The 21,405-nt window shown below is 44.5% G+C and overlaps 6 protein-coding genes across 6 annotated transcripts; 2 read left to right on the forward strand and 4 right to left on the reverse strand.

Annotated features, from left to right (window-relative positions):
* Window positions 1–220: 220 nt before the first annotated feature.
* On the reverse strand, window positions 221–1,036 carry PCOAH_00024950 (GTP-binding nuclear protein; the record flags this gene model as incomplete). The annotated part of the gene is made up of 2 exons (XM_020059300.1): window positions 221–747; window positions 893–1,036. 2 exons carry the CDS (start codon window positions 1,008–1,010, stop codon window positions 221–223), a joined length of 645 nt encoding a protein of 214 aa, XP_019914783.1.
* Window positions 1,037–4,429: 3,393 nt separating this feature from the next.
* Window positions 4,430–7,045, reverse strand: PCOAH_00024960 (Dna mismatch repair protein mlh1; the record flags this gene model as incomplete). The annotated part of the gene is made up of 1 exon (XM_020059301.1): window positions 4,430–7,045. One exon carries the CDS (start codon window positions 7,043–7,045, stop codon window positions 4,430–4,432), a length of 2,616 nt encoding a protein of 871 aa, XP_019915187.1.
* Window positions 7,046–7,864: 819 nt separating this feature from the next.
* On the forward strand, window positions 7,865–11,993 carry PCOAH_00024970 (Uncharacterized protein; the record flags this gene model as incomplete). The annotated part of the gene is made up of 2 exons (XM_020059302.1): window positions 7,865–11,537; window positions 11,710–11,993. The coding sequence occupies 2 exons, from the start codon at window positions 7,865–7,867 to the stop codon at window positions 11,991–11,993; spliced, it is 3,957 nt and encodes a 1,318-aa protein (XP_019915049.1).
* Window positions 11,994–12,527: 534 nt separating this feature from the next.
* Window positions 12,528–13,414, reverse strand: PCOAH_00024980 (Uncharacterized protein; the record flags this gene model as incomplete). The annotated part of the gene is made up of 2 exons (XM_020059303.1): window positions 12,528–12,749; window positions 13,037–13,414. 2 exons carry the CDS (start codon window positions 13,412–13,414, stop codon window positions 12,528–12,530), a joined length of 600 nt encoding a protein of 199 aa, XP_019914714.1.
* A 2,163-nt stretch (window positions 13,415–15,577) lies between these two features.
* On the forward strand, window positions 15,578–16,342 carry PCOAH_00024990 (Clathrin assembly protein AP19; the record flags this gene model as incomplete). The annotated part of the gene is made up of 2 exons (XM_020059304.1): window positions 15,578–15,946; window positions 16,057–16,342. 2 exons carry the CDS (start codon window positions 15,765–15,767, stop codon window positions 16,340–16,342), a joined length of 468 nt encoding a protein of 155 aa, XP_019915061.1.
* A 543-nt stretch (window positions 16,343–16,885) lies between these two features.
* Window positions 16,886–19,474, reverse strand: PCOAH_00025000 (Heat shock protein 90; the record flags this gene model as incomplete). Its single annotated transcript, XM_020059305.1, has 1 exon — window positions 16,886–19,474. The coding sequence occupies one exon, from the start codon at window positions 19,472–19,474 to the stop codon at window positions 16,886–16,888; it is 2,589 nt and encodes an 862-aa protein (XP_019915015.1).
* Window positions 19,475–21,405: the final 1,931 nt, after the last annotated feature.

Consider the following 21,405-nt stretch of genomic DNA (forward strand, 5'->3'; position numbering starts at 1 on the left):
TATTGGACGTGTACCATGCACGTGTATTCACGTGGGGGATGGACACTCCTATTTTTGCGCTGCTTTCTCTTCCGAGTTAGATGATCGTGGAGATAGCTAACTCGGACAGCATCCTCTGCATGGCTCTTACGTATACTTATTTTTCCACGTATTTCCCCACATAATATTTCACCACGTATTTCGCACTTCCCCTCTACTGAACGGACGATTGTACCGCGCCTCAATTTTCGATATCCTCCTCGTCGATAGCCACGGCTGCTGCCTGTTCCAACTCCTTCTCGGCCTCCCTGACGATATTCAGGTCTATCTGGAATTCTGGAGCCTTTGCGTGCTCGCCCACGAATACGAGATTTGGCTGGTTGGATAATCTTCTAGCTAGCCATAAAAATGGTTTCTCAAAATTGTAGTTGGACCTGGCAGACAAATCATAATATTGCAAATTTCTCTTCCTGTGGAATTGTATTTGTCTGGACTTCACTTGTCTGTCCTTCACGTCTACCTTATTTCCGACTAGCACCATAGGGATGGTTTCGCAAACTCGGGTAATATCTCTGTACCAGTTCGGGACGTTCTTGTAGGTAATACGGGATGACACATCGAACATGATAATAGCACAGTCACTCTTTATGTAGTATCCATCTCTCAGTCCTCCGAACTTTTCCTGGCCGGCTGTATCCCACACGTTAAATTGGGTCTTCCCAAAGTTGGTTTGAAATTTCAATGGGTGCACTTCGACACCGAGGGTGGCTGCGATGGGTCACAGGGAATCAGGAGTAAATTTGCGGTGAAGCAGCAACAGACTTGCAGTGGGTACAGTAAACGCTTGTCACCCCCAATGAACGGAGCATTCACAAACACCCCTCTAGGGGATGCTCCTCCGAAATTCACTTACGAATATATTTCTTCTCAAATTCTCCCGTAAGATGCCTCTTCACAAATGTAGTTTTTCCTACACCACCATCCCCAACTAAAATGAGTTTATACTGTGGTATGAATTCTTGTGAGTCCATTTTGTGTTTATGTCTGCAAGGGGGGGTTAACAGATTGGTACAGGAATATGTGCGTAGAAAACAAAGCGGGAACAGCAGAAGGGGCGACAAGCCACACTAGTTCCTGTTTGTGGTAAGGGAAACTAATCCCCTATGAATGGACCACGGTCAAGCAGAAAAAAAAAAAAAAAAAAAAAAAAAAAAAAAACAACTAGCCATTTGAGCACATCACAGGAGTTAATTGACGACACAAGGAGAAACACGCCATGCATAACGAGCAATAAGAACTACGTCTGCCCTTCACATATGATGCAATTCAAAATGTTGAGACGATATGGAAAAGTTCCTTCACCCCAAGAAAAAATACACATGTACCTGCGTGCAAATGAAGCAATGATCATTTGTGCAGCGCGATTGTAGACAATTGCATGCACATGTGTAGGCACACGCAACAACACGTGCACGATGGACACCCGTACGCTCTGTCCTCCCTCACTTTATGCTCCCAACTGAATGGCGAGCTACTGGACGGGCTGGCAAACGTGTGCACTTTGTATTCTTCCCACACGGGATCGTACTCACTGCGTCACGCCGCCGATTGGTCAATAGTTCACCCTGCCTCCGTTTCGTTTTAATCTACGCATGGGGGAGGAACAACCAATGTGGGGGCTAAGCACCTCGGGGAGGGAGAAACTAAGTGAGCACAAAACCAACAGAAGGAGTAGCACACTGAGTAAGGCAAACAGGAGGGACGCCACAACAGCTGAACAGCGGAGTGACGGAGCTACGCAGAATGAACGGGCGATATGTAGGCAACACAACAAACAAGGAGGGGAAGGAGGCTAATACAAAAAAAAGAAAAAAAAGAAGTAGGGAATAAGGAACTATGCGAATAAAAATAAAAATATATATCTACGCAATGGATGAACAAGCAGAGTGGCTATATTGGTTGCTCAGCTGGGATAGGCATATAAACGTTTGGCATAGCGCAGTTCTCGTAGGTTTCTCTCCGTACGTATATATCGCTCTGTAGCATTCTTTTACTTACTTAAAAAGGGGAGGGCAGCAAATAAAACCAAGGAAATGGGGGAAAAAAAAACAAAATAAATATATTAGGAAAAGCAAAACTTTTTATTTAAAAAGGCTTTTATAAGGATGAAGGGGAAAGAAAAAGGAAAAAAGGAAAAAAGAAAAAGGAGGCAACTTTCGATGGAGTAAAAATTACATTTATGTGAGAAATGGATGCGAAAAAAAAAAAAATAATAAATAAAATAATGAAGAGAGAACTCGTAACTCGCTTAACTGGAACAAGTAAAAGAAAAATACAAAAATTAAATTTTACCCCTTTCGCCGAAACTGCATTAACTTGGTAAGTATACAATCTTTGGCGGATTAAAAAAAGTTGATGGTGGAGTATAGTATTTTTTTTTTTTTTTTTTTTGTAGCCTTGCTTGGTTATAGGGGGAAGCCTTTTCTTTTTTTTTTTTTTTTTTAACCCCCACGCGGGATATTACTCTGTTATACGCATACAGCGCAAAAGCTGAATTGTGCGTACGGCAATGGTATGGCAATTTGTATGCAAATTTTGTAAGGCCATTTTTCGGCAATTTTTGCGCAAGTTTTGTTAAATATCAACGCGGTACTCTCGTGTGCAGTACGGCATGCATACATTTTGCGGGTACCCCCCCGGGGGAAAGAACAAGCATATGGCGAATGACATGTCACACGGTAATGCTAATTCTCACGCAGTGCCCCGGAGGTACAGTACCGCCTCCCCCTCCAAATTCGTTCTGTATGCGCCGTTTCCGGGGGCTACCAATCGTACATATAACAGCGCAAATGCGTATGACCAAGCGGCATATAAATTAAACCATATATGGCGCAGGTACGCAATGTATTCCCTTCCACCCGCGCTGCCTATGTATCGGAGGAGTGCCTGCACGCACATGTCAACACATGTGACAAGAGGGTTTTGTGAGTGGAGAGCGATCCTCTGTAATAATAATACTCCCTTACGCAGTAGTTCTGCAGGCGGGGATGCGAACAGAAATTACAGTGTGGAGTAGCCCTTGGTGGCTATCTGTACGGTGAGCGAGGCGTTGACGAATAGGATGGCACGCCGCGGTTAGGTGAAGTAACCAACGTGCGTTGTGGGTGTGACGAAGGTGAGGAATGCTCTCGTCGTTCTTTTGTAACCGTTACTGCCAATTTTTTTGGAACTAAAGAAAAAAATTTTCCCTTTGCGCCGGCACACGATAATGGAGCGGTGTGCCCGTTTTTAACAAGGTAAGGAGGAGAGTTTCCTTTTTTCCTATAATGCCCGCAAAGGTTTCGGGACGCTGCCAAGTGAGGGTACCCCAGAAAAAGGCGTCCCTTAAATCTTTGCCTTTTTGTGCTGGTTGGTATGGGGGGAAAAAGCTAAAGGTGGGCAAAATAAACGTGTACTTTGTAGAGTTTTCACGCTATGCGAGCTTCATACCCGTTACGCAAATAAAAACGCAATCTCGACAGACCCTATGGAAGGAGTCCAGCACGGTTGGCACATCGGTGGATTGGCGTGTGTGTCCGCATTATCTGTACATTATTTTTACGTAAAAAAGGGAAGGTACGTGCACCCGCGGGCGCAGGTTTGTTCCCCCCCTTTGGTAGGTTCCCGATGGGATGGTTCAAATTGTTGCACTGCCACGTTGCTGTCTTTGCCAACTTGTGAACTTGTTGGGGAATGCCCTCTGCCGTCTGTACATCCATATGGGGGCGCCTAATTTGGCTCGCAAAAAATATGAACAGGTCAGAATTTTTTTTTTTAAATAGCGGAAAAACAGCCAAAATGGGGCAACCTCCTGGTCAAAAAAAAAAAAAAAAAAAAATACCCACTTTACGGCCACACATTGCAGTGAGTAGCCCAACGTGGTGTCGGTAGCACCGAGCGGTTCATCAGAGGTGTCTCTTTTTGTACACTCGAACGTGGAGGACTTCTTCTCCCCGTTTCGGCTGACCCTTTCAAGTATTGCATTTTTACAAAGTAGCATGTGTCGTTAATGTAGTTCCCCCTTTTTTCTGACACTGCTTGGGTGATTTTTCAATGGCGCAAGGATAATGATGATTATGTTTGATCCTCCCCCAATGATCAAATTTAACCCAGCTGGGTTAAGCCATCCTTCCACACTTTTCATTTTACGGATAAATACGCCAACGTGATCAGGTGGGAGTTTCCCAAGCACGCACGTCGCGGGGGAGAGGGAAGTTTACAGAACAAACGCTAGACGTTTAAAAGTAAATTCGTCCGTTTTGCCTTCATGGGTGGAAAACTTCTAAAGGACTGTCTCAAAATGGGTCCGTTTGGACCGTCCAATTGGGAGAGGGATTATTTTCTTCCTTATGACGGCGTCGCGCGTACCATCGTATTTGTGCACACATCCGATGAGGCTACCCCCCCTCCGCTAGCAACGCTCGAATATCTTGTACAGCTGGTTGAGGGAGGTCAACTCGATGATGTACCCATTGGTGGAGAAGGTGCGGGGGACCCTCATGACGGTGTTCAACTGAATCATGGGGAAGAAGTATTTTTCAAAAACGAGGTTTATATTTTTCGAGGCAGCCAAATGTCTATTCACATCCACAACGGTTTCGTCCCCCAAGATATTTTCGAAGTGGTAGCTTTGTTCGTCGTTGGCTAGAGGGGATCCTTTTCCTCCCCCTTCTGCATCCGCTTGACCCTGTAACATTTGTATTTCCTTCTCCTTCAGCATGAGTAACTCGTTTTGGAATGTCCATTCCTTATCATCGAGGAGAGTAACTTTGGAATAAAAATTGGCTATCAAGTAGCATATTCCGTTGATGCAATTGAGTTCCTTCTCATAGTCTACCTGGGTGGCGAGTCTTAAGAAGAGGAGGGGAAGGAACTCTTGTCCAGGAAAATACTCCCCACAGCATGCGGGGAAGGTACACACACAACCGTCCTCAATAATGAGGGAAAAATAATCTGCATACATTTCCTCATAGGAGTAGAACACTTGTTCCAATTCGTTACAGATCCTTTCCATGTTCTTCGTTGCGTAGTCTGGGTTTTCGAAGTAACCTGAGTGGGAGTTGTTCACGGCAACTAGTAACAAATCGTACAGAGGAATTGGAGGGTCAAACTTGAAGGGGGGAATTCTCCCAATACGGTTGAGGATCGATTGGTAGGTTATTTCTTTTATGATCAGTGGCATTTTTATCATGAGTAATTTATCCTTGTACTGAATGAGGCTGTGCAAATTATCCACTGCTCCTACGTATATGGAGTTTTTCAAACATTCGGTTAGTTCCTTTTTTTCCTTTTCTTCGCAAATTTTTTTCAACTTCCTTATGCTGCTTATATCATCACATTCACATGGGTACACTCTGTCGTACTTGGTACTGCTTACATGTTTTTCCACGTTGGTGTTGTAAAGAGCCGGCTTAGGTGCCTCCAACTTTTGAACTTCGTACTCCTTATCCTCGAACACGACCAGTGCTGTGTCTTCGTCTGTCTTCGTCGCCTCCTTTTTTACGAAGTAATTTGTCAGGGTGATTTGTTTGTGATCCGTGCGAACCCGCTTGGTATCTATCTGCTTTTTCGTATCATTCCCCGTGAGGGGTGCATTATCCCTCTTGGCATCGTTTCTTCCTTGGCTGGACATGGGAGGTTCCCTCTTCACCTCTACCTTCATGGAAGACAGGTCGAATTTCGTTTGTACCATGTTGACGGTGGGCGCCCCGAAGCTTCTGGCGTTGTGAAAATTCTTCAGAAATTCTTCTATCCGCTTCGAAATCAGCATGGCTATCTCCTCCTGGTAGAGGAAGTGCACTTCCTTCTTTGTAGGATGCACATTTACATCCACGATGTCGTACTTTAGCCGTATGGACAGATAAACCCAGGGGTAATTCCCCTTGGCAAGGAAGTTAGCATATTGACTTTCGCACATCCGTTTTAGTATCCCCGACTCGACCAGACGATCGTTTATAAAAAAGATGTAGCTGCCCTTTTTCCCTCCATAGGTAGGGTTACTTATCAGCCCATAGCACTTGAAAAAGGTGGGGATTTTCTCTTTTATGAAAATACAACTCAGCTCTTTAGAAATATTCCTGCCGTATATTTTTTGAATGGTTAACTTTACGTTGTTTAAATTCGTTTCGTAATTTGTGTCCAGATGTTTCTCCTCTTCGAGGATTTTCTTCTCAACCTCTGTGTAGGTGCATGCTTCGTCTGTTTCTGTGTGTCTGTCTGTAGGGGGGGTGTTTTCCCCATGTAGGAGGTTATTACCTGGCTGTTCGGTGGCCTCCCCCATCGTGGCAATCTCGCGGAATAACTCCTTCCGTTTCCCTTTAATAACGTAAATGCCCCCCAACCCACCAATGCCTTTCCCCACCCCCTGTGTGCTCAAATCGACGGTGTTACTGAGCCACTTCTTACACGTGAAAGCAACATGGGGGTAGTGAATTGCATACTTTTGCAACACCTCAAGACACTTATTGTATTCATCATTATGGTTTAGCGCTCTTAGCCTAGAGTTCATATTGTAGAACAAATCATCGAACCTTATTATGGTTCCATCTTTGCCTGAACAGACGGTCGGCTCTTCCTGTGTGGGTTTTCCATCTTTGTAGGAACATGTGTAGCAAAAAGGGGCCCCTCTCTTCTTCGTCGTTATGGTTAAGTAGGAGACGTGCGAAATGGAGGACAATGCTTCTCCTCTAAAACCAAAGGTTTTAATCGACCGAATATCTTTATGGTTTGTTATTTTGCTTGTCGTAAATCTTTCGCACACAATTTGAAGGTCATCCTTATGTATTCCATCTCCATCGTCTATTATTTGTAGTGACTTCAACCCCCCCTTGTTCAGGTGCACACTTATGTTTGTTGAATTCGCATCAAGACTGTTCTCGATCAGCTCCTTTAACGCGTTACATGGACGGATAATAACTTCCCCAGCTGCAATTCGGTTTATGTCCTCCTCAGCCAGTTTGATGATTCGCCTGTCGCTGGACGGGCAGTTACTCTCTCCACCTCCATTCACTGTGTTACGTTCCTCCATGTGGTGCACTGGTCATTAACACAGATGCTGCATTGCACTGCACATGGCTACTGTGGCTGTCGTGGTATGTATCCCCTATAGGTTGTTCTTCGCCTTTTTTTGCAAAGCCGTCAGTTGGTTTACATGATAAGGGGAGACCGTCCCTGCTAATCTGGACGAGGAGGAAGCGTTCACTCTGCTAAACCCTCCCCTCTAAGGAGCTCTCCCCATTTACATATATGCACAGATGGGGGATCATCGTGCTTAAAAAAAAGCGCGCCCATCAACCTTCACCGTTTACCATTTTTTAACCCTTCGAAATGAAGGCACCTCAGTTGTAATGCACTTTTATGCTCCATTTTTTTTTTTTTTTTTAAGCACGATGATCCCCCATGTGTGTATCCCACTGTGCACATTTCGCTGCAGCGTGGGGGGGCGGCTCGTCTGATTTTGTTTCGTCGTGATTGGCGCGTCCCGCTCGGTTATTTTGTTGCACACTGTGTATTGTTACAAATATATTTTTTATGTATATTTTTGCGTTTTTATTTTTGCGTTTTTATTTTTGCATTTTTTTTCCGTTTTGTTTTGTCCTTTTGGAGTCTCCCCGGGGGGACACACGCGGCAATGCACTCGCGCAGGAATCGGTCGCTATGTTTTAGCCCGCCAGTTGGCCACACGGAAAGAAGGGTTTCCTCCTTTAGTAGACAAAGGGGGAGAGCGGATTAACCAACGTCCAAGTGAACACTTGCGTATGCCCCTATACTATTTTTTCCTTTTTTTTTTCACACCTTTTGGAGTGACTTATTTGCCGCACCTTCATTGCCCCCCCCTTCGCACACCATGCTGAGCGCAAAGAGTAAGTTCGAAATTGCCAGGAACAGGTCCTGCAGCAGTATAAGGGAAAACCTAATGTGCTCGTCGGTCATTTTGAAAAACTCAAGCTGCCTCCTAAAGAGCAACCCCACGTTTGAGAACACCACACAGTTGGACAGGCAGGGTGAAGGCCTCCACGGTGACGTGGCTTCCCTGGAGGAGGATCCACTGAGGGAGAGAAGTGCCAAGGATCTGCACCAGTATGTTTACACAAGTGGAATCAACCCCGACGATGCAGCTATCTTTACATCAAACGAATGGACTAAAGACAACCACGACGTGAACAATGAATTTAAAAAGGGAATTCTCTTCGACAAAATTGTTATGTCTAACAGGACATACAACACCGCCGTGGAAAGTGTGCACAGCAACTTCCAGACGAACAAACTGGAGAATGTAGTTAACTCGATAAAGTTTGAGGAGAATACAAGTATTAAAATTCCGTCCTATTTGAGGAACTCCCCCCTGTATGTCCTCTACCCAGAGTTGGACTACCTGAAGGGTGGAAGAGAGGAAGCACAACCGGAAGGAAGAGACGACGTAGGTAACCCAGCACAGGCACACCAAAATGTAGCACCATCAATAACGCAAAATAAGAACCTCAACAGCTACCTCAGATACACCCTGAACAACAGCCACGCGACGGGGAGAAACAGAATGTACGATTACTTCGAGTCGAACAAAAAAAATATGGTAGAAATCGCAAACCCGAACGACCTCAACCACACACTCCTCTACACAAAGAAGAACACCCCGACAGAGCTAATATACAATTTATACAAAAACAGGTACGTCACGAGTAGAAGCAACCACACGGATAATGAGCTGAACACACTGAATACCCTTAAAAGGTTGAAAATGCCTTTCATCGAAAAAAACGAAAAGGGAGAAAATATTGTCATCACGTCGGAAGTTAACGCGAAGAGGAGAGTGAACCTTTTATCAAATGATGACTCCACTAAGGAGAGGATGGAGGAAGGTACGAAATTAGTGAATAGGGGAGGTAAACACAATTATACCGTATCCCTCATTGATATGTCCAACAACGATAAGGCATCCATAAAAACAGTGCACCTAAGTAATGGTAAAACTGGAGGGGAAAAAAAAAACATATTTCCATTGAAAAAAAAAACACGCAAAGATGTACAGGTGCAAACGAATCAGGACGATTTTGAGGAAGCTGCGAAATGTGATGTCGATTCGGATGTTGAGCGTGTCATGAGCATTCTGGAAGGAAAGAAAAAAAAAAATGCTTCCCCGGAAGATCCACACGTAGGGAACTCACCCCGGAAAGGGGAAAAAGGGACGCTCTCCATTTCGTACTGTGATATTAATGGGTCAGACGAGAGCGGTGAAGACACGCCAACTCAGACTGATGATAGTGGGGAAGTGAACGTAGAGGACGAAGCGGTAGAGGTGAAGACGGAGACACATGCTAACACCAATGCAGAGGCAACGGATTGCAAAAGCGTGTCACCGAATCAACACCCCAGAATGACCCACGTTATGCAGAAGCACAACCAGTTCTTGCGAGCGAGACGATCCCGTGGCGGATTAAATCGGACCGTATTGAAGAAGCAGTTAAGTGGATCTCGTCGATGTGGCCCCTTTATGAGGGGGAAGGCTCATTTGAACGGGGCCAAAGTATCACCTGGCAGTGGTAACGATGGGATCAAAGAACCGAATGGATGGGATGGAAGTCCCCCCATAAAATATAATCCTATAGATAAGTTAACCATTGGATGGTGTAGTCCCCTAGCAAGAGGACGTGCCCCATTCTACCTCGGTGGAAACATGAAAAAAGCAGTTCTGATCCCGAAGGTATCCACCCCCTGGGTTCACAATGCATCCTTCATTGGGTCTAGAATCGGTAGGGAGAACTCTCCCTCAGACAATGCCGTTACCTATGACCCCTCCATTGGGAACATTCCCGATGTTCTCCCCAACGAATTGAAGAATTCTGAACCCAGACCAAGCAGAGTATATGTGTACGTTAAAAATAGTGCCCCGGGGGGACCCATCCAAAGATGTGATACAGGTCGACCTGTCAAGGAAAGAAACGCTGGAACCGCATGTGAGGAGGAATGCGAAAAGGAGAAAATCACAAACGATCTGCTACTCAAAAAATTGTATATTGAAAAAAAAAGGCAACTCTACGAAAAGAGGAAGTTCGAGAGGGCCATTGCCAGCATGCTGGAGAAGAGAGCTGTGTTGAGGGAAAGGGCAAGGGACAAGTACAGTCGTCTGGTGAGTATCCATGGGAGTGGTCACATTGGTGGTGTCGGTAACGTGGGTGACGAATCTTCCAGCAGTGCTGAGTGGGAAGGGGATACCCTCTTAAGAACCCTCAGATGTGCAAGGAATCCTCCAAATAGAACTTACAAACGTGCATATGGGTCTGGAGCCTGGAGGGATACAACCCAGGGGGATCACGAAAAGGGTCACGTCAGCAGCTGCAGCAACGTGAACTTGTACTCGTCAAATGAAGAGTCGGACGGAGGCTTCCGCAAGAGGGTGCACAACGCAACGCGGAATTACAGTGCCCAAGCTGGGCGTAGAAGTGTGGGTAGCCAATTCACCGAGCAGGGCGAACAGAACTGGGTTAATACCATCTCATCGAGAACACCCCTCGAAGCAGTGGTAAAGAAAAGACGATCCGATAATCTAACAAATGAACGCAGCAACGGAGGAATCTTCCACAAATTCATCCCAAAGTCTTGGAGGGGGAGAGTCCGCCGATTCGCACCGGACGATAAAAGGCTCAGGTCGCTGTCCTATAAAAATAGAGTGTCCAAATTAAGCGTCCTGGAGAAAAGCATCCAACCGTTGAAGGAACACGCAAGGAGGAATGTGATCCTTGGGGGAGGCAGAAGTGACGTAAAGTGTGACGAAAAAGAGGACATAATTAGGAGTGAAATAAACAGGTGTGTAGAGCGGGGCGGCTATGGAGAGTCGGGCGACGAAACGGAGCATGACTCAACTGGGGGAAGCACAGACGAAGGGAAAAAACACCTCTTGGATGAAAACAAATCCACTGAAGATGAACAAAAAGGTGGAATAAAAATTACGTATAATTTAGGAAGGATCGTGAAGAGGGGTAAGCCCACTTCATACGAATGGGTTCACAAGGAAAATACATTCATCTCTCCACTAAATGGAAGGGGAGGACGCATCGGTGAAAGCCAGGACGACCGTAATGAAGACCAAACAGAAAACATTGAAATGGAGGACGATTCCTACCGAACTTTAGGGGGGGACGAAAAAAGGGAAACCTCCCCCGCGGAAAAAAAAAACACAATGGGAATCAGCTCAGTTACAAGTGGTGACCTCCAGTACAAGAAGACCAACGAAGCAGACAGACTATTCAGAGTAAAAGTATCAATAAAGAAAGCCGGTGAACGAGGAAAGGAAATAGACAAACGGAGTAGTAACGTACAGGAGGGTTCCAACCCTATTCGCTATGTTTTACATGAGAGTGTGCATAGAATGGGATCTACTTCCTACAAAGAAAATGCAAACAATGGATTCATCAAGCGCACAGGATTGGTACCCAAGGAGAAAGGAAATTTCAGCGACACGGAAGTGACCACTAGGAAGAGAAACTCGGAAACGATTACAAAAAAGGGGGATGAGTCCAATGGTAATGGCAGCCTCGAATAAGGGGATCGCCTTTTGTCTACCTGTTTGGAAATTAATTTGTTGCGCGTGAACATATGCACAGTAGCGTGTATACCAACATGTCTACTTAGGAACCCCCACGTGCGCACGTTTTCATGACCCTTTTTTTTTTTATTTTTGTGACCCCCCTGCAGACCACCCCGACAGAAGAACCTTCCTGAGGAAGAACGACGGGCACGGAGGTGGAGACTATTTAAAGATGAAGCAAAAAGAGTCCGCAAATATGCGAAGCCAGTCACATTCCAAGTTTTCCAACCAGAGAGAGGAAAGCAGGGAGACATTACGCAGTACTGAATTAACCCCCAAATGCAACTCACCCCTATGCAGAGGTCGATCCAACGAGATGGACCGGTTGCTAGACTTGGAACGCATCGACCCCAATAAGTGGATACAAAAAATTTTTGGAGATACGCACTGAAGTTACTCGGCGCGGGTTGAGTGTTCCTCGCATGCGGAGACAATTTGGATGAATAAAAAAAAAAAAAAAAGAAGGCCCAAAAAAAAAAGAAGAAAGAAGAAGGTCCAAAAAAAAAAAGGAAAAAAAAGAAACGACCCAAAGAAGGTGTAAAAACAAAGCGGGCACATAAATCAGAAAAAAAAATAAAAGAGACTGGTAAGCAAATGGGGAGCTGTCGTATAAATAGACACATAATTTAATTTACCAAAATGGAAGGAGGGGTGTGGCATAAAATTAAGTGTACAATTATATGACTTAAAAATATATATCGGTACGAACGGAATGGAGAGGTGAGAAGACGTGGCCAAACGCCCGGGCAGTTGGACACCGGTCATGTAGGGTCATCAGATGGAGCGGATTAGTGGATTGCCGAATAAGCAGATTATCAGATTGTCGGATCGACGGATCGACCGATCGACGGGTCGGCAATATTATCGTATGACGCGCGGCGCACGAAGCGGAGTAGCTCGTTAGACAGTGCGTCCCGTGCGACGCCTATTTTTTTTTTTTCTCGTTTTGCTTCCAGTCAAAGGAGCTCAGGGCCATCTCGATTTCGTACGCATCGACGGGCAACTTCCCGTTATACTTTAAAATTTCATTTTCCTTGTGCAAAAAAAGGCCACTGTTTACGTCTAGCACGAGCTTCCCGTTGAAGGGGCCTTCGCCGTAGTCTCCGTTTTCGAATTCGACGGTCAGATCGCCTTTGTTAACTGTGCACTGTGGGGGAAAAAAAGGAACACATATATATATGCATACACGTATGCACAAGGGTAAATGTGTGCAAAGTGTGCACTTTCGCCTGACCCGTTCATATTTTTTTCGCATTTATGTTGTAAAAAAAAAAAAAAAAAAAAAACAGCTAGCCATTTGGCAGACACATCCTACATAGTGCATAGGGGTAGACACAAAAACGACTCAATTCTGCTGGCGCGTGTTCCGCATTTATTTCGCATCGGCGTAGCACAAACACGCAGCCACTTTCCCCCCTTTTTGCTTCGAATTACCTTTTTTACTTCCGCGCCCAAGGAGTTTTGAACCGCCCGCATGAGGTCCTCCTCTGGGAAACTCTGGGGCAGTCCTACATAATTATAATATATTTCGTTCACTATTACTTCTAGCTCTTCCTGCTCCTCCGTAAACCAGTTGGTTGACATGAGTAGTGCCAAAAAGGAAATTATTTTGTAGTAATCCTTTTTGTCTTTTTCTTTCTCCAACTCGGCTACTTTGGTCCACTGGTCATATACATTATTTACAATGTCCCATATATTTTTTTTATCATTTTCCGATATGGTTTCATTTTCCAAAACTTTGGTCATATCTCTAATCAGTTCACGCATATCATTTGGGTATACATAATTCGACGATGCCTTCAGCCCCTCCATATTTTCCTTTCCCAGTGGGTATTTTTTCACGAAAAAATTGCTCCTTAGTTTGCTGACACGAAGCTGTGGATGCTGGACGTATTTTATTGTACAATGTTATGCTTCCCTGGAAGAACTGGATTGCCTCACTGCATCCCTGTTGGTAGCGTTCTTCTTTCTCTTCGTGGCATCCAACAAATTGTTCGGTCGCGGCGCGTTATTGGGTGGGCCTGGTTCTTTCATTCGTTGTCGTGTTGGCCAGTCAACCGACTGGTCATTCATCAATATCTCGTTAGTAAATCCTTTATCGCTTCTTAGTACTCTTTCGTCGATCGTTCGTCGATCGATTGGTTACTTTTTTACGCGCTTTTTTTTTTGTCGTCCGTCATGTAACGGGGGGCCTCCTCCTAAAATGAGAATCCTTTTTCACTGCATGGAAATAATTACTCCCTCTCTCAGCCTTTTTTTTATAAAAATTCGCGCCGCCAAGAGGCAAAACGGATAATTTTCCATACGCATGCACTCTTCACTGTGCTGTATTGCACTGTTACTGGACTGTACAAGGTATGCCTAATACATGCGCGCGCTTTACGCATATGTAACTGGCACCAAGAAATGAAACGCTTACAATGGTGCCATCAAAATGGAACTACAAATAGGAAACTTATAAAGCATATGTTCGCCTGCATGCCTTTGGATAGTAATACTATGCATACCTCTTCGTATGTATGCCAGTAGAAGAGAACGTATCGATATGGTGAGGTTAAAAATGTATTTAGAGAGGAATTCCAACTGGGAAATTACTGTTTCTTTTTTTTAAGATGTTTTTTTTTTTTTTCCTAAAAAAAATGAGCATAAAATAAAGGGAAACATCCAAAGGAAGAAAATTTTCCACCGTTCAGTGAAAATTTTAAATCCATAATTTTCCAGCGGTTGGAAATATTTTCCGCTCCGTGTGAAGCAAAAAGATGATGGGGTTAAAGATACGGGATAACAAATGGGTCAACGAAAATGGAAAAATATGAGGCAACACCTGCCACATGTTTGATTAAAAAAAAAGACCGTGTGCTGGCGAAGACAGCAGATTTAAGCAACTCCATTTTCATTTTTTTCCCACTTGGAAATTTTTTTTTTTTCCCGCGTCAATTGCAGAGCTACCTGCACATGTTAGTAATGGCAGATTGTCCATCAACTAATGGGAAGTGGTTACCGTGAATGATGTAATTTTCCCATTCGTTTGTTCGATACGTAGTTACGCGGTGAGGCGTTCATCTGGTGGACCAAGCGGGCGAGAAAGACCACTTGCATTTGTTTCCACGGATGGGTCTACAATCTACCTTAACAGACACAACAATTTTGCCGTATCAATTTTTACCCATCTGTGAAAGTCCTACCGAGTTATATCCCCATGACAAATTTGTTCCCTTCTCTTTTCTGCGCTCTGTTCGTCGTTTCGAAAATGACATATGAAACGGTGTTGTCATATGTTGGCTCAAAAAAAAAGGTGCGTACAGGTACATCATAGGGCTTGTACACTCCTGAATATGACCAAACGACTGGACAGTAAAAAGTGTAATTGGATGAAAAAAGGGATCACCTCTCTCCTTCCATAGCACAGTTTATTCTCACCAAATGGGGGTAACTCCCTCCGTTCGCCTGCCAAAGGTTAGCCACCTTTCTGCTCATTGACCAACTTTTCTCGATGTGCGGTTGGAAGTTTTTGCCGCTCGTAGGAGCCACGTCAAACTAGATTTCCGCAAAATTGTTTGGTTACGCATGAGGGTGAAAATAATTTGCCGTCTCGCCACCCATGATGGTGCCTTTAAAATGGGGGAAAGGGACCACCCCCAACATCCACACCCAGGTTATTTTTTTTGCTTTAAATTATTTCTTCACTAGACAACGGTGACGCGGGCGAAGAGGTATTTTTTTTTTTTTTTCTTCAAAATGGGGGGCACATAGCGACAAAACTGATCTACGGGTGGGCATACACATATGCATAATACATAACTACCCGTAGAGAAATTTTCTTCGGCTTAAAATTTTACAGCGGCGAACGTTCGTGCTTGCCCAATGCGATTTTTTTTTTTTTTTTTTTTTTTTTCTGTCGTTCAACTGCTCAGCTTTTTTTTTTTTTTACCCCCCATTTTTGGCTGTTCCATTTTGAGCAACGCGAAAGTGCACGTTTGGTTGGAGTTTCCCAAGAAGGCGCAAAATAAAAGAACATCAATTCGCATACATATGCATACATATGCATACATATGCATACATATGTATACATGCCAAAGTAGATACATAGGCATATACTTCCCTCCGGCGCGCCGCCTGATTTTGCCTACTTCCTTTGCCCGCACGCACGCCTTTTCGAAGGATGATTCAGTTCGTGTTGCTCATCAGTCGGCAGGGAAAAACGAGACTAGCGAAATGGTACATCCCATTGTCGCAAAAGGAGAAGGCGAAAATAATTCGGGAAACTTCCCAGATTACGCTGAACAGGACGCCCAAACTTTGCAACTTTGTCGAGTGGCGGGAGTACAAACTCGTGTTTAAAAGGTTTGCCCAGTTGCCATCCCTAATGTATGAACGCATATGAAGAAGCGCCCAAGTCGTTGTGCTTCCACCCACCTAGCACCTATCCCATTATGTTCTCCTACCCCCCGCAGGTACGCCAGCCTCTTCTTCATCGCCTGCATCGACAAAGGAGACAACGAACTAATTACGCTGGAAATAATCCACCACTACGTAGAAATTCTCGACAAGTACTTTGGCAATGTGTGTGAGTTGGACTTAATATTTAATTTTCACAAGGCGTACTACCTGTTGGATGAAATATTAGTGACGGGGGAACTGCAAGAGAGCAGCAAGAAGAATATCCTTCGAGTGGTCTCTGCACAGGACTCCCTAATGGAGGACACCAAGACTAGCAAGAAGTTGGGCTCACTCATTTGATACCCCGAAGGGGGGATGAACTAACTTCGTTTCGCTGATAGACGAAGTGGTCCCATCGGTTAAGCATGCACACGTGGGTAGTACGTTGCCTTTTTTTGTACGTGTGCCCATTTTTGCCCTATCCAACTCCTTACGCTGTCTGTTGGTGAACTCCTTTTTTTTTTCTCTTTTTTTTTGTGTGAGATATACCTTTGTAGGCGGTGGCGCGTTTATGTTTTTCCAACTTATTTGAAACATTTTAAAGCGTTTTTTTTTTTTTATTTAAAGGTTATTTTTAAGAAGGTGTTTATTCAAGGCGTCTATCCAAGACGTCTGTTAAACGCACTTGTTGAGAGGGGCACGCAGGAGGCAAAAAAAAAAAAAAAAAAAAAAAAAAAAAAAAGAAATGATTACGGTGGTACGTAATGCTACAGCGTGTGGAACGGATATAAACAGTTGCCCGCTGTACAATTTTTGGGGGGTGAAAATGGAGGCATATTTCCATAATGCGAGAACCCCGTGTACTTCTGCTTGCACACCTGGGTAAAAAATTGGATGGCTGCGTTACAATTTGGACGCCTGGGCCTCCTTTGCGGAGTTCTCCTCTTCGTCCGCCTGGGCGGGGCTAGCTTCCGTCGGGGGGATGGCCCTGTCTACGTTGCCGGCGTTGGGGTCAGTGGGGGACTGGTCCTCCTGGACACCTGACACCCCATCGGTATTCTTCTCATAATGGTAAGCATATCTAGCAGTGAGGAGAAGCAGTTCGTTCAATTTTGTCAACAGCGAACGGGGGTCTTCCAAAATACCCGCAGCGATACAGGCATTATCGTACAACTGCTGAACCAACAATTTAGCCACCTCCTGGTTGGTATTTTTGAGGTGGAAAATCGACGTAACAATTGTATGAGACGGGTTTAACTCCAACGTGGCTGGTAAATTATGCAACATGCTATTGTCCTGGAATGAGCTATTCTTCATGGTGGCCTTCATAACTTTTCTCAGCGTGGGGGATAAAAATCCAGTAACCACTGCAGGAGATTCTGTTAAACGGTCAGAGAATTTCACATCGGAGCATTTAGAACCCAATACGTCTTTGAAATATTTGGCTAGCTCACTCTTTTGGCTATCATTAAAGATGGGGGGGTTCTTCCCCTGGTTGGACGGATCATCTTTATCGCCTACTTTAGAGCCGTCTCCCCGGTTAGCATTGAGCAGCTCCTGGTCGAAGTCCTCATTCTGCGAAGAATCGATGGAAACAAACTTGGCCCCATTAAACTCCTGCAGATTCATGAGAACAAATTCATCTATTTCCTCAAACAGAAGAAGGACATCTACTCCCTGCTTTTTGAAAGGCTCCATGTACGGGGAGGACAAAGCTACATCTAACTCGTTCACGCAAAAGTAGTAAATTTTTTTCTGTGAATTTTTAAAGTTGGCTACATAATCCTTCAGTGAAATGTTTTTCCTCTGCTGGATGGAGTAAAAGCGCAACAGATTCATCAACGTGTTTTTGTAAAAATTGTTCGAAGAATCTTCCAACACTCCCTCCTTCAAGTAGTAGCTATAGTTGCTGTAGAACTTTCGGTACTTCTCCTCATCACTTGTGGATTCTTTCTCTAGCGTCTTCAATATTTTCGTTACTACTACTCTGGAAATTTTACTTATCAAGGTGCTGTCTTGCATGTTTTCTCGGCTGATATTCAGCGGCATGTCCTCACAGTCAATTACTCCCTTAACAAAGTGTAGCCACTTTGGAATTATATTATCTGCGTTCTTCTTCACCAAGACCTTTTTACAATAAAGGGAGACTTCAATTTCGTTGCTCTGCTGGAACAACCTCGATGGAGCTTCCTCTGGGATGTAGAAAACGCTCTTTATAGACATTGGCGCATCTGTTCGGTACAATACTTTGTATACATATCCCTTGTCATCATCGTAGCTTTTTTTCTTTGATAAAAATTTGAAAAACTTTTGGTGTTCTTCCTCCGTCACGTTGTCCTTACACCATAAAGGTTTCTGATTATTTATCTGCACTTCATCTGTCATACCTTCTGTCTCCCCTTTAGGCGCATCCGCAGCGGCAGTGGCGTCCTCCACATCTGCCGTCCCGTCCATCGCTTTCTCCTTCTCTACTTCTTTGTTCAGTCCCTCCTGCTGCAGAGGGGACTCCTCATTCTCCAGGTCGTCCCCCTTGACCAACCGGCTGCTCCCCTTTATGTCCTTCTTCCGATTGACGATATAAACAGGGAAGTTAATGAAGGAGGAAAATTTCTCCACAATTTCCTGAACCCTATGGATGTTAGAAAATTCTTTACAGCTCTCCTTAAGGTGGCAAACAATTTTTGTACCTCTGGGGAGGTCCTCCACTTCCTTCAACGTGAAGGTTCCATTCCCATCCGACCTCCAGTGATAACCAACTGAGTTATCATCATGTGATCTTGTGAACACTTCTACTTCATCCGAAACGACAAAGGAACTGTAAAATCCTACACCAAACTGTCCTATAATGTTATCTCCAGGTTTGGAAATATCACCACCTCTTTCACCTGATTGATCAGAGGCGTTTTTACTCTCCTCAGTTGCGTTACGGCTTTTCTCCTTTAACGCGTTTAGGAAATTTAGAGACCCACTCTTGGCTATCGTTCCCAAGTTTTCAATCACCTCCTCCTTGTTCATACCAATTCCGCTGTCCTCAATTATGAACAAATTTTTATTCGCATCTGCAGACACCTTGATGTGCAGGGGAATCTCTGCCGCTTCATTTGCCACCGTATCATCTACACTTTTTATGGACGCTGTTTGAGTAAATCTCCTTTTTTCCAACGCATCGGAGGAGTTACTAATAAGCTCCCTAATGAATACTTCCTTATCCGTATAAAGCGAGTGGGCAACTATCTGTAGCAGCTTCTTCGTCTCTGCCTTAAATTCGTAACTTTCTCCTGCGGTGCTAAAATGTTTCATCAATCTTGCACGCTTCCCCAGTTCCTTGGCGACCAGCTGAGCGTACCATTTGTTCTGCACATTGTTACTGCTGCTAATCTTTCGCAACCCTCTACACGTGACCGCCGTTGCCTTGTTCTTCGTCTGTGCTTCGACTACCCCGCATGTTTTGTTTATCTGCAGGGTCGATCGGGCGAACTTTGACAGGCTCATGATTAGCTGTACGGGTGTTGGTGTGCTTGGTTTCTTTTCAGCTTAGTGGCTGCGTCGCGCTTGGTAAAAGCGGCATGCGTATGCACGCGGGTGTGATATACGGGTGGGAAAAACGCTGACAATTTTTTCTGCCAGTGTGGTATACGGAGTGGTATAAAAATCTGTTGCAAATTTTGCTGTTCCCTTGCGGATCTCTTCAGAACTGTTTGAAAATAGTTCAAAAATGGGATGGCAAAATTTTCGGGCGTACTTCTCAAAGGTATGGCAATTTGTTATAGCACAACGTGCATTTTTTTCAGCTCTTTTTTTTTTTTTCTTTTTCCTTTCATATGCCACTTTGAAGTGTACCTCGTGTGCTTCGAACTTTGCGACGTCGTGTTAGGGGAGGAGCCTCGAACAGCAGTTCCCCCTCCGTGGCGACCCCACATGTTGCGCATATTTTTGTGCCGCGGCTGAGCCACATATAATATCCCCCGTGCTGCGTGCATTTCTCACTCTTGCATGCACATAAAAAATGTTCATATGTGATGATACATCCTTAAATGAGGAATCCACCCCTGCGAGAAAAACATTTTAAGGAAAAAAGGCCACTTAAACGCACCCCCAAGGAGTATGCACAGATAGAACTGCGCGGGTGTAAGATACATGCCTGTATGTACCTTGCGGGAGTCCCCCCTTTAATCATCCCGCACCTAGCTACATCGACCGTCGAAACGAGGGGGGGACAAAAAAAAAGGAGGGCCACCCTCAAACTACAGGACAAAATACGAATTTTTTGTACTCCCACATTCTATGAGTTGCAATTGAGTTTTATTCTTTCCCCCTGATCAACACATTTGACGATTCGCTTTGGGGTTTACACAACTTAGTGGGTAATTTTCTCCCATAAAAAAGTTGGGAAACCACATCAGGAAGTATACCCCCCCCTCCCCGTGGGGGTGTAACCTATTTGTATGCGGCCAAATGGCATCCATTTCCCCCCGTAACGTCAAAATGGAGAAAATTACACTGGAGTCACGTTAATCATGGCGGACGGAATTTGTCCCATCGGAGGGGTTTATAAAAGTGTGGACTAGCCAAAATGTTTTTTTTTTTTTTTTTTTTTTTTTTTTTTTTTTTGTGGTCATAATATTTGCACACATTTGCGGCGCAATTTTGAGAAAAATTATTGCCGTTCAGGTGATTTGTTCGGTGTGATATCCCCGTTTGTCCAGTACCTGATGGGGGGGGTGAATATTCAGCAGGTCTGGAGCAGTTCGCCAGAGTGGGAAGCACTTTATAGGGACTTCTGTCCACACGGATATACCTGTGTGTACACGTATGCACATTTGTACGTTTATGTATTTTCCTTAAATGCCCCACCCTTCGATCGCCCCCCCCAGTCGACAAAGCTCCATATAATGGAATAACACATATATATGTACATATGTATAACAACCATGCGCCGAAAAAAGACTCCTTTTTGTTGGTCTCTTCCCATTTGAAAACGAAATTAAGTGTTCCCCCCGATGGGGTCACCACTTAGGAATAAAACGCAGGAACATCGGTAGGGTTTATCGCGCTGGCCCATTCAATAAAAGAGCGCCCATGCGTAGCTTTTTTCACCACATAAGTAAAGAGACCACGCATGATGTGCCATTCGTTCCGGCATAAACACCGTGTGCTTCAGTTCCAATGAAGTAGCCCCTCCTATATTAACTCTCATCATTTGGTACACCACGTATTATCGTTTCTTTCCCCTTTTTGTTGGGAGATAACCATTTGTAGGAGTCCCTCCTACCCCCCCGCATGAGACTTCTTCAATCTTTGCCAGGTGGCGAGTCCACTTCTCTAGCCAAATTATTCAAAAGCATTAACCTTGTTGTGCGTAGGAACATGCACGTGTAACTTCACTGCAGGACGTCGAAATCGGGGGGAAGCTCGAGGCGCCC

The sequence above is a fragment of the Plasmodium coatneyi genome, chromosome 9 (genome assembly GCF_001680005.1).
Source record: "Plasmodium coatneyi strain Hackeri chromosome 9, complete sequence".
NCBI classification, from domain to species: domain Eukaryota; phylum Apicomplexa; class Aconoidasida; order Haemosporida; family Plasmodiidae; genus Plasmodium; species Plasmodium coatneyi.